Raw genomic sequence first — 11,653 nt, forward strand, 5'->3', positions numbered from 1 at the left:
CTTAGTCCAGTGCTCTGCACACAGTAAGCGCTCAATAAATACGATTGATGGATTGATTGATGTCCGCTGTGTGACCTTGGGCAAGCCACTTCACTTCTCTGAGCCTCAGTTCCCTCATCTGTAAAATGGGAAGCAGCGTGGCTCAGTGGAAAGAGCCAGAGGTCATGGGTTCGAGGGCCGGCTCCACCACACGTCTGCTGTGTGACCTTGGGCAAGTCACTTCACTTCTCGGAGCCTCAGTTCCCTCATCTGTAAAATGGGGATGATGACTGTAAGCCCCACGTGGGACAACCTGATCACCTTGTATCTCCCCCCCCAGCGCTTAGAACAGTGCTTTGCACATAGTAAGCGCTTAACAAATGCCATTATTATTATTATTATTATTAAGACTGTGAGCCCCACGTGGGACAAACTGATCACCTTGTATCCCCCCAGCGCTTAGAACAGTGCTTCGCACATAGTAAGCGCTTAACAAATACCATCATTATTATTATTATCTGTAAAATGGGGATTGACTATGAGCCCCCCGTGGGACAACTTGTTCACGTTGTATCTACCCCAGCGCTTAGGACAGTGCTTTGCACGTAGTAAAGCGCTTAATAAACGCCATTATTATTATTATTATCATTAAATAGTCCCCCGTGGGGCTCCCAGTCTTCACCCCCATTCTCCAGATGAGGGAACTGAGGCCCAGAGAAGGGAAGTGACTTGCCCAAGGTCACCCAGCCGACTTGTGGCGGTGGCGGGATTAGAACCCACGACCTCCGACTCCCAAGCCGGGGCTCTTTTTCCGCGGAGCCACGATGAATGAAGCGCTTAGTACGGTGCTCTGCGCGCAGTAGGCGCTCAGTAAATACGAACGAACGAACGAACGAACGAACGAACGAACGAACGAACGAACGAACGAACGAACGAACGAACGAACGAACGAACGAACGAACGAACGAACGAACGAACGAACAGTGACTGAGTGACGGAGGAAAAGGAGTCTGCGCAGTGACGGCGGCGGACGAGGCGACGCATGCGCGGTGAGCGGCCTGGGGGGCGCGGGGGGGGGGGGGAGCGCGCCTGCGCCTGCGCGGCGCGGGCCGAGGCGGCGATGTCGGCCCCCGTCAGTCGGGACGCGGAGGCGGCGGCTGAGGCGTCGGGGGCGGCGGAGCTGGTGTCGGCGGACGGGCGCAACCGTAAGGCGGTGCTGTGCCAGCGCTGCGGCTCCCAGGTCTTGTTGCCCGGGGCCGCCCTCTTCGCCCGCCGCCAGGTACGGGCCCGGACCCCCGACCCCCGTCCCCCGACCCTCCTCCTCCCTCCTCCCCCCTCCTCCTCCTTCCGGGGCCTCCGCCTCCCTCCCGCTGTCAGACCCACACTTCTCCCCCGACGCCGCCTCCTTCTCCTTCTCTCCCTCCTCCCCCTCTTCCTTCCCTCCTCCTCTTCCTTCCCTCCCTCCCTTCTCCTCTTCCCTCCCCTCCTCCGCCCCTCCTCCCCTCCTCCCCCTACTTCTCCTCTCCTCTTCCCCCACCTCTCCTCCTTCCCCCCTCCTTCCTCTCCTTCCCCCTTCCTTCCTCTTCTGCTCCCCCATCCTCCTCTTCCCTCTTCTCCTTCCCCCCTCCTTCCTCTCCTCCTCCCCCTTTTCCCTCTCCTCTTCCCCTCCTCCTCCTCTTCTTCCCTCTCCTCCTCCTCTTCTCCCCTTTCCTCCCCCTCTCCTCCTCCTCCTCTTCTCCTCCTCCTCTTCTTCCCCCTCCTCCTCCTCTTCTTCCCTCTCCTCCTCTTCTTCTTCCCTCTCCTCCTCTTCTTCTTCCCTCTCCTCCTCCTCTTCTTCTCTCTCCTCCTCCTCTTCTTCCCTCTCCTCCTCCTCTTCTTCCCTCTCCTCCTCCTCCATCCTTCTCCTCCCCTTCCCTCTCTTCTTCTTCTTTCTTCTCCTCCTCTTCCCTCTGCTCCCCCATCCTTCTTCTCCTCCTCTTCCCTCTTTTCTTCTTCCCTCTCCTTCTTCTCCTCTTCCCTCTCTTCCTCTTCCCTCTCTTCTTCCCTCTCCTCCTTCTCCTCTTCCCTCTCTTCCCCTTCCCTCTCTTCTTCTTCTTTCTTCTCCTCCTCTTCCCTCTGCTCCCCCGTCCTTCTTCTCCTCCTCTTCCCTCTCTTCTTCTCCTCTTCCCTCTCTTCTTCCCTCTCCTTCTTCTCCTCTTCCCTCTCTTCCTCCTCCCTCTCTTCTTCTTCTTTCTTCTCCTCCTCTTCCCTCTGCTCCCCCATCCTTCTTCTCCTCCTCTTCCCTCTCTTCTTCTTCCCTCTCCTTCTCCTGTTCCCTCTCCTCTTCTTCCCTCTCCTTCTTCTCCTCTTCCCTCTCCTCCTCTTCCCTCTCCTCCTCTTCCCTCTCTTCTTCTTCCCCTCCTTCTCCTCTTCCCTCTCCTCCTCTTCCCTCTTTTCTTCCCTCTCCTTCTTCTCCTCTTCCCTCTCCTCCTCTTCCCTCACTTCTTCTTCCCTCACCTTCTCCTCCTCCTCCTCCTCTTCCCTCTCCTCCTCCTTCCTCCCCAAGGCTGGCCCTCAGCTCTCCCCTCGAAAACCAGGTGAATCAGATCCTCCTCCTCCCTCCTCCCTGCCTCCTGCTTCACAGGCCCGAAGCGAGGGCCCAAGACCCGCTCCATGGAGCTTTGAACTCTTCAGAGAGAGATGGCAGACAAACACCAAATAGTATTATTAGCTAATGAATGGGCGTCGATGCGGCCAAGAGGAGTCCCGTCAGGAATTTAGCCAGCGCAACCGGCTCAGCCCCTGGAAACTCGCTGTCGTGGCTGGGATGAGGACAGGACCATCAATCACACCATTCACCATTCACCTTAGACTGAGAGCTGGGACAGGGGCTGTGTCTTATAATAATGGTTGTTCAGCGCTTGCCATGTGCCAAGCGCTTGGGTAGATGCAAGGTAATCAGGTTGGACGCAGTCATTGCCCCACCTGGGACTCACACTCTTAAAATGAGGCACAGAGAAGTGATTTGTACTTTCCAAGCGCTTAGTACAGTGCTCTGCACACTATAAGTGCTCAGTAAATACGATTGAATGAAGTGAAGTGACTTGCTCAAGGTCACACAGCTGACAAGTGGCAGAGCCGGGATTAGAACCCCTGACCTCCGACTCCCAAACCTGTGGCTCTTTCCACTTAGCCGTGCTGCTTCTCATTGACTGATTGACTTGTACCCACCGTAGCGCTTAGCGCAGGACGTAGCACATGGGAAAAAAGTGCATAGCGAGTACCATGATTCCCCAGAACATCCCCCTCCCTCTCTATTCCCTTTCTGCCCGTGGGAAAGCACAGGAAAGAGTGGTTTGCCATAAGGAGTAAGTGAAGCCTGATCACAGCAGTAGAGTCATATCTTAGCGTGTGAGGACCAGAGGACACAGTAAGCGCTCAATAAATACGATTGATGATGATGATTGCAAAAGAGGTCATTACAGTATATGTGAAGTAATATCAGAGAAGCGACTTTATCACCAGTGGTAATGGTATTTATTACTGTGAGCCCCCCGTGGGACAACCTGATCACCCTGTAACCTCCCCAGCTCTTAGAACAGTGCTTTGCACATAGTAAGCGCTTAATAAATGCCATCATTATTATTATTAAGTGCTTACTATATGCAGAACACCGTATGAAGTCCCTGAGAGAGTACAAGACCGAATAGTTGGTGGACCCAAGCGCTTAGTGCAGTGCTCTGCACACAGTAAGCGCTCAATAAATACGATTGAATGAATGGACATGATCCCTGCCCACAATGAGCTTTACAAAGAATAATTTGTAACATAAGTTATTCCCATCTTCTCTTGTGTGTGTCACAGGAATGGTAATACTTTACCGTAGGTCCTTCTGTGAAGCCCAAGTTCACTGCATGGGGAGAATAATCTGTTTGGAGGTCGAGACCGTGTCTTTATTGTAATGACCTCTTTCATAATGATGATATCCTCAGGTCTTTGCGGGTTAAAATGAGAAGCAGCGTGGATGAGAAGCAGCGTGGCTCAGTGGAAAGAGCCCGGGCTTTGGAATCAGAGGTCATGGGTTCAAATCCCGGCTCCGCAGATTGTCAGCTGTGTGACTTTGGGCAAGTCACTTAACTTCTCTGTGCCTCAGTTACCTCATCTGGAAAATGGGCATGAAGACTGTGAGCCCCCCGAGGGACAACCTGATCACCTTGTAACCTCCCCAGCCCTTAGAACAGTGCTTTGCACATAGTAAGCGCTTAATAAATGCCATTATTATTATTATTATTATTATTATTATTATTATTATTATAATGCGACATTGCTCTTGAGGGCACTGAAGCTTAAATAAATGAAGCGACTTGCCCAAGGTCACACAAGATGGCAGGGCTGCCTGTCTCTCACATTCACTATGGATCACTCATTTGGGGTATTTATTGAGCACTTACCATGTGCAGAGCATTGTACTAAGTGATCAGGAGAGCGGCAGAATTGGTAGACACATTCCCTGCCTACAAGGAGCTGACAGTTTAATAATTGTGGTATTTAAGAGCCAGGCACTGTACTAAGCGCTGAGGGGAGGGGGGACGGGCGGGGGAATACAAACAAATTGGGTTCAGCGCGGTCCCTGTCTCACATAGGGCTCACAGTCTTAGTTCCCATTTTACATACGAGGTAACTGAGGCGCAGAAAAACAGAGTGTCTTGCCCAAGGTCACACAGCAGACAAGTGGTGGAGCGGGGATTTCAACCCGTGGCCTTCTGATTCCTAGGCCGGTGCTCTATCCACTAGGCCGTGATGCTTCTCCCTCTCGATATACCTAAAGGCTGCTGGGCTGTGACGTGGAGTCCGACTGAGCAATGGGTGGTGAGGGCTTGGGCTCCTTTTGAAACCCTCACTGTGTTCTCTCGCTCGGCAGCTGTTCCTTCCTTCCATGAGGAAGAAGCCAGCCCTCGTAGATGGTAGCGACCCAGATGGAGACCACCTCCAGGATCACTGGCTCGTAGATGACATGTTCTCCTTTGAAAACGTGGGCTTCACCAAGGACGTGGGCAACATCAAGTTTCTGGTCTGTGCGGACTGTGAAATCGGACCCATCGGGTGGCACTGCCTGGATGACAAGAAGAGCTTCTATGTGGCCTTGGAGAGGGTTTCCCATGAGTAACACAAGGGATCCTCCACCTTCCTCTCCCCCAAGAGCAGCCCCAACCTGCCCCATACCTGACCTCCTGTTTTTCTCCCCGTGCTAATGGTAAAATTGTGAATCCCACCGTTACCCGACCACCCAAAGGATCTGTCCCGATCTGCTTCCTTTCGTGAGCGTACCGTCCCGTCTCCTGCGAAACGGCACCTCGTGGATTTGCGGTCAGAGTTGGGCTGCCTCCCAAAGTTACTCCCCTTCCCGGTTTTAAGCCTGTTTACGTTACTCGGGAGCTACTTGGTGTTTTCTGCTTGGGACTGAGAGTCAGTTATCACCGGGATCAGATTTGCCACCCCTCCCAAGAACACGGTAATGAGAAACTCTTTTCAGTACAGCTACACTAAGATGGTGAAGAATGTGTTGGGAATGCGGAGTGCGGAATCTGATGGTAGCTGGCCCAAAGAATAACTCAATTCCCGCCCCGCCACCACCCAACCTATCCTCCTTTCCTTTATGTTCCAAAATGGAAAAGGTCGGGCCGAAGCTTACGGCCGCACTCGGTGGTGAATTCGGGAAGCCAATTTGTACTTCCCAAGCGCTTAGTACGGTGCTCTGCACATAGTAAGCGCTCAATAAATACGATTGATGGTGATGATGATGATGAGAGCAGTACCCCAACCGCACAGACACCGACTGCCCAGAGGGTTCATCGTTCTGAGTGGCTTTCTCGGCTAGAGTCCCCCTCACAAAGGAACGGCTGAGAGAAAATGGGCCCCAAGACGACCCATCTCCATCTTGAAGTGAGTTTGTTTCTTGCTGCGATTGGCAGATCCATCGCCCTGCTTTGGTTGGTCCTTATGAAGGAGGGCAGTAAGTGTGAAAGCCGGCCCAGGCGTCGTTTCTCTGCTTTCTGCGGGCAGGATTTACTCCTGGGACCGTCCCTTGGGGATTAGACGTAGACGGGCCACACCCTTCTGCACCCTCTATGTGGGAGGACCTGTCCGTCAGGCTGGGGATGGGCAGAAACTGCCTTTTCTGGCCTGCTCCCAAGTCTGGTTTGTGTCCTTCATGCATTCATTCAATCATATTCAGTGAGCACTTACCATTTGCAAAGCACTATGCTAAGCAGACACATTCCCTGCCCACAACGAGCTTCCTTTTCCCTCCCCTCTCTTGCTCGCTTGCTCGTTATCCCCAAGTCTTGCAGGGAGGTGAGAGTCCTGGACACAAATCTCTGCCCCTCCGGCCGCTCGAAGAGGGGCGTCATCCGCACTGAAAATCGGGTGGAAAAGAACGGCCGGAATGTCTAGACCCACTGAGAAATGAGATGTCAGTGCTACGGTATTTCCTGAAACACAACTGTGAGATTCACCCCGGTGAAGTGACCGCACAGGACCAAATTCCCTTCCTTGGGTGGCTCTGGTGATTACTGACCCCTTCCTACTTTCAGCCCAGACCGGGTTGGAGCATTTTGGCCCCTTCAGCCGAAAATGCAGCAGTAGCTGCTGGTTTGCCTTTTCAACTTGAATGACGTTAATAAAAAAGCATATGAACGATGTCAGCCGGACTCGCCTGTTATCCTTGAGGTGAATACCTAATTGGTTGTCGGGCAATGAGACCAAAATAACAACTGCCAACCTCCCTCACCCCAAGAACCTTTCTCAAACCTGAGCCTAACGCAGGCTACTTTTGTAGTACCTAGAGTTCATTCATTCAATCGTATTTATTGAGCGCTTACTGTGTGCAGAGCACTGTACTAAGCACTTGGGAAGTACAAGTCGGCAACATATAGAGACGGTCCCTACCCAACAGAGGGCTCACAGTCTAGACGGGGATAATAATAGTAATGGCATTTATTAAACGCTTACTATGTGCGAAGCACTGTTCTAAGCACCGGGGAGGTTACAGGGTGATCAGGGTGTCCCACGGGGGCTCACAGTCTTAATCCCCATTTTACAGATGAGGTAACTGAGGCGCTGGCCCAAAGTCACACAGCTGACAATTGGCGGAGCCGGGATTTGAACCCATGACCTCCGACTCCAAAGCCCGGGCTCTTTCCACTGAGCCACTTCGAGTGCACCTTTAAGAAAGGGATGTTGCAGGCGGGGAGCCAGGAAGTCTGGGCAAAGCTACACCCCATAATTTCTAAATGATTAAAACTTAATAATGTATTTGTTTAATTACATAATAACTGACTTTGATTTCAGTCAAGACGCTTTGGTGTTGTAGGAGAAGTGGGACACAGGCGGGATTGAAAAGAAGCCAGAAAGCTACCCAGCTACGTAATGAAACAGCTAGGCGTATCTGGCAGTGTAAACCTGATAAAGGATGCTAGAAATGAATTGGACAGGTATTTGATTTATTTCCACGAGCCAGTGGACTGAATTTAAGCAACCTGTGGTACTTATTGAGTGCTTGCTGTGTACAGAGCATTCATTCAGTCATTCAATCGTTTTTATTGAGCGCTTACTGTGTGCAGAGCACTGTACTAAGCGCTTGGGAAGTACAAGTTGGCAACATATGGAGACGGTCCCTACCCAACAGCGGGCTTACAGTCTAGAAGGGAAAGACAGACAACAAAACAAAACGTGTACTAAATGTACGGGAGAGTACAATACAACAGAGTTGGTAAACACATTCACTTCCCACAAGGAGCTTACAGTCTAGAGACCAGAAAAGACTCCACTATATAGATAATTTAAAAGAGGACCCTCAAGGCATTTGCCAAATCCCTAGAGTGGAGTCATCAGTCTCACATTACCTTAATCCGCAGTATTTGATGGCTTCCCAAATGTGAAGCCCTATACTATACTAAAAAGATGCAAAATGTATATTACACTGCCCTTGAGGAACATTCATTCATTCATTCAATCGTATTTATTGAGCGCTTACTGTGTGCAGAGCACTGTACTAAGCGCTTGGGAAGTCCAAGTTGGCAACACATAGAGACAGTCCCTACCCAACAGCAGGCTCACAGTCTAGAAGGGGGAGACAGACAACAAAACAAAATGTGTACTAAATGTGCGGGAGAATACAACAGAGTTGGTAAACACATTCACTTCCCACAAGGAGCTTACAGTCTAGAGACCAGAAAATCTTCACTATATAGAGAATTTAAAAGAGGACCCTCAAGGTATTTGCCAAATTCCTAGAGTGGAGGAATCAGTCTCACATTACCTTAATCCACCGTATTTGATGGCTTCTCAAGTGCGAAGCCCTATACTATACTAAAAAGATGCAAAATGTATTTTACACTGCCCTTGAGGAACATTCATTCATTTATTCAATCATATTTATTGAGCGCTTACTGTGTGTAGAGCACTGTACTAAGCGCTTGGGAAGTACAAGTTGGCAACACATAGAGACAGTCCCTACCCAACAGTGGGCTCACAGTCTAGAAGGGGGAGACAGACAACAAAACAAAACATATTAATAGAATAAAATAAATATGTACAAATTAAATAGAGTAATATGTACAAATATATATACATATATACAGGTGCTGTGGGGAAGGGAAGGAGGCAAGGCGGGGGCGATGGAGAGGGGGAGGAGGGGGAGAGGAAGGAGGGGGCTCAGTCTGGGAAGGCCTCCGTACAATCTAATAGGACGGTAAGCAGAAATAAATTGGTAGGTATGCTGGCTAAAGCAGTACTTGGTTTGTTGTAAGCTCTTTGTGAGCGGGGGAATCGTGCAAACCAACAGCCGTACTCACCCAATCAGTCAATCGTATTTATTGAGCGCTTACTGTGTGCAAAGCACTGTACTAAGCGCTTGGGAAGTACAAGTTGGCAACATATCATCATCAATCGTATTTATTGAGCGCTCACTATGTGCAGAGCACTGTACTAAGCGATTGGGAAGTACAAATTGGCAACAGATAGAGACAGTCCCTACCCAACAGTGGGCTCACAGTCTAAAAGGGGGAGACAGAGAACAGAACCCAACATACCAACAAAATAAAATAAATAGAATAGATATGTACAAATAAAATAAATAGAGTAATAGATTTGTACAAACATATATACATATATACAGGTGCTGTGGGGAGGGGAAGGAGGTAAGATGGGGGATGGAGGGGGGGACGAGGGGGAGAGGAAGGAAGGGGCTCAGTCTGGGAAGGCCTCCTGGAGGAGGTGAGCTCTCAACAGGGCCTTGAAGGGAGGAAGAGAGCTAGCTTGGCGGGTGGGCAGAGGGAGGCCATTCCAGGCCCGGGGGATGACGTGGGCCGGGGGTCGATGGTGGGACAGGCGAGAGCGAGGTACAGTGAGGAGATCAGCGGCGGAGGAGCGGAGGGTGTGGGCTGGGCTGGACAAGGAGAGAAGGGAGGTGAGGTACAAGCGCTTAGTACAGTGCTCTGCACACAGTAAGCACTCAATAAATGCCATAGTTGATGTTGATGGCATTTATTAAGCGCTTACTATGTGCAAAGCACTGTTCTAAGCGCTGGGGAGGTTACAAGGTGATCGGGTTGTCCCACAAGGGGCTCACGGTCTTAATCCCCACTTTGCAGATGAGGTAACTGAGGCACAGCGGAGTGAAGTGACTTGCCCAAAGTCACACAGCCGACAACTGGTGGAGCTGGGATTTGAACCCATGACCTCTGACTCCAAAGCCCGGGCTCTTTTCCACTGGGCCACGCTTGAGCGCTTACTGTGTGCAGAGCACTGTACTAAGCGCTTGGGAAGTCCAAGTTGGCAACATAGAGAGACGGTCCCTACCCAACAGCGGGCTCACAGTCTAGAAGGGGGAGACAGGCAACAAAACAAAACATGTTAACAAAATAAAATAAAAATACAGCGTGGCTCAGTGGAAAGAGCCTGGGCTTTGGAGTCAGAGGTCATGGGTTCGAATTCCGGCTCTGCCAAGTGTCTGCTGTGTGATCTTAGGCAAGTCACTTAACTTCTCTGAGCCTCAGTTCCCTCATCTGTAAAAATGGGGATTAAGACTGTGAGCCCCACGTGGGACAACTTGATCACTCTGTATCTCCCCCAGCGCTTAGAACAGTGCTTGACGCATAGTAAGTGCTTATCAAATGCCATCATCATAAAAATGAAGTAAAATATCAAGTGTCCAAAGATCACAGATCCAAGTGCCTAGATAACGTAGAAGGAAGAGCAGGCCAGAGGCAGAGCAATAATGAATTTTACCTAAGGAGCATCTATATTTCTATATTGAAAAATTAGGAAAGCAGAGATGGCCAAACGACTGGGAAGTCGGAGCCTTTTTCATTTTAATAACGCTACTGAATGGGATACTAACTTGTTAGTGGGTAGGGACTGTCTCTATTTGTTGCCAACTTGGACTTCCCAAGCGCTTAGTACAGTGCTCTGCACACAGTAAGCGCTCAATAAATACAATTGATTGTTTGGGCCTTCCTCAATCAATCAATAGCAATTATTGAGGCCTAAGGAGGAGAGACGGAGAGGCAGCGTGCCGCCAATCTCTCCGGGAGAAACTAGAACTGAGCCCCTTCCTTCCTCTCCCCCTCGTCCCCCTCTCCGTCCCCCCCATCTTACCTCCTTCCCTTCCCCACAGCACCTGTATATATGTATATATGTTTGTACATATTTATTACTCTATTTATTTATTTATTTATTTATTTATTTATTTTACTTGTACATATCTATTCTATTTATTTTATTGTGTTAGTATGTTTGGTTTTGTTCTCTGTTTCCCCCTTTTAGACTGTGAGCCCACTATTGGGTAGGGACCGTCTCTATATGTTGCCAACTTGGACTTCCCAAGCGCTTAGTACAGTGCTCTGCACACAGTAAGCGCTCAATAAATACGATTGATGATGATGATGATGATGACTCCAGTCCCGCCTGTGTGACTGCAATTTGGGTCCGTCACTTTTCCCTCTGTGACTCGGTTTCCATAAACCACGAGGAAGCATATCCACCTCGTTGCTCACTGAACCTCGGGGTGGAGGTGTGAAAGACGGCTGTGTCAGTGCTTTGAGCTCCTCTGGACTGTGGTAGGTAAACACACAGGATGGTCATTACTGTGGAATGGGTGGGGTGTTCAAAGGACTATTTAATCTTCGCATCTATTGACGCTTGGAGAAGCGGCGTGGCTCAGTGGAAAGAGCCCGGGATTTGGAGTCAGAGGTCGCGGGTTCAAATCCCGGCTCCACCAATTGTCAGCTGGGTGACTTCGGGCAAGTCACTTCACTTCTCTGTGCTCCAGTTCCCTCATCTGTAAAATGGGGATGACTGGGTGACTTCGGGCAAGTCACTTCACTTCTCTGTGCTCCAGTTCCCTCATCTGTAAAATGGGGATGAAGACTGGGAGCCCCCCATGGGACAACCTGATCACCTTGTAACCTCCCCAGCGCTTAGAACAGTGCTTGGCACATAGTAAGCGCTTAATAAGGAAGGGAGCCCCTTCCTTCCTCTCCCCCTCGACCCCCTCTCCATCCCCCCATCTTACCTCCTTCCCTTCCCCACAGCACCTGTATATATGTCTATATGTCTGTACATATTTATTACTTTATTTAATTATTTTACTTGTACCTATCTATTCTATTTATTTTATTTTGTTAGTATGTTT

The 11,653-nt window shown here is 50.0% G+C and overlaps 1 protein-coding gene across 1 annotated transcript; it reads left to right on the forward strand.

Moving 5' to 3' along the window:
• The first annotated feature begins 1,088 nt into the window (after positions 1-1,088).
• Positions 1,089-6,662, forward strand: RABIF (RAB interacting factor). The gene is made up of 2 exons (XM_038749053.1): positions 1,089-1,258; positions 4,880-6,662. The coding sequence occupies exons 1-2, from the start codon at positions 1,100-1,102 to the stop codon at positions 5,123-5,125; spliced, it is 405 nt and encodes a 134-aa protein (XP_038604981.1). The 5' UTR covers positions 1,089-1,099; the 3' UTR covers positions 5,126-6,662.
• Positions 6,663-11,653: the final 4,991 nt, after the last annotated feature.

The sequence above is a fragment of the Tachyglossus aculeatus genome, chromosome 7, assembly GCF_015852505.1.
Source record: "Tachyglossus aculeatus isolate mTacAcu1 chromosome 7, mTacAcu1.pri, whole genome shotgun sequence".
Lineage (NCBI taxonomy): Eukaryota > Metazoa > Chordata > Mammalia > Monotremata > Tachyglossidae > Tachyglossus > Tachyglossus aculeatus.

Excerpts from the sequence above, each read along its gene's own strand:
- RABIF (XM_038749053.1), top strand. The coding sequence starts at position 1,100 with ATGTCGGCCCCCGTCAGTCGGGACGCGGAGGCGGCGGCTGAGGCGTCG. Across the intron at positions 1,259-4,879 it reads CCCTCTTCGCCCGCCGCCAG|CTGTTCCTTCCTTCCATGAG; the intron begins GTACGGGCCCGG and ends CTCGCTCGGCAG.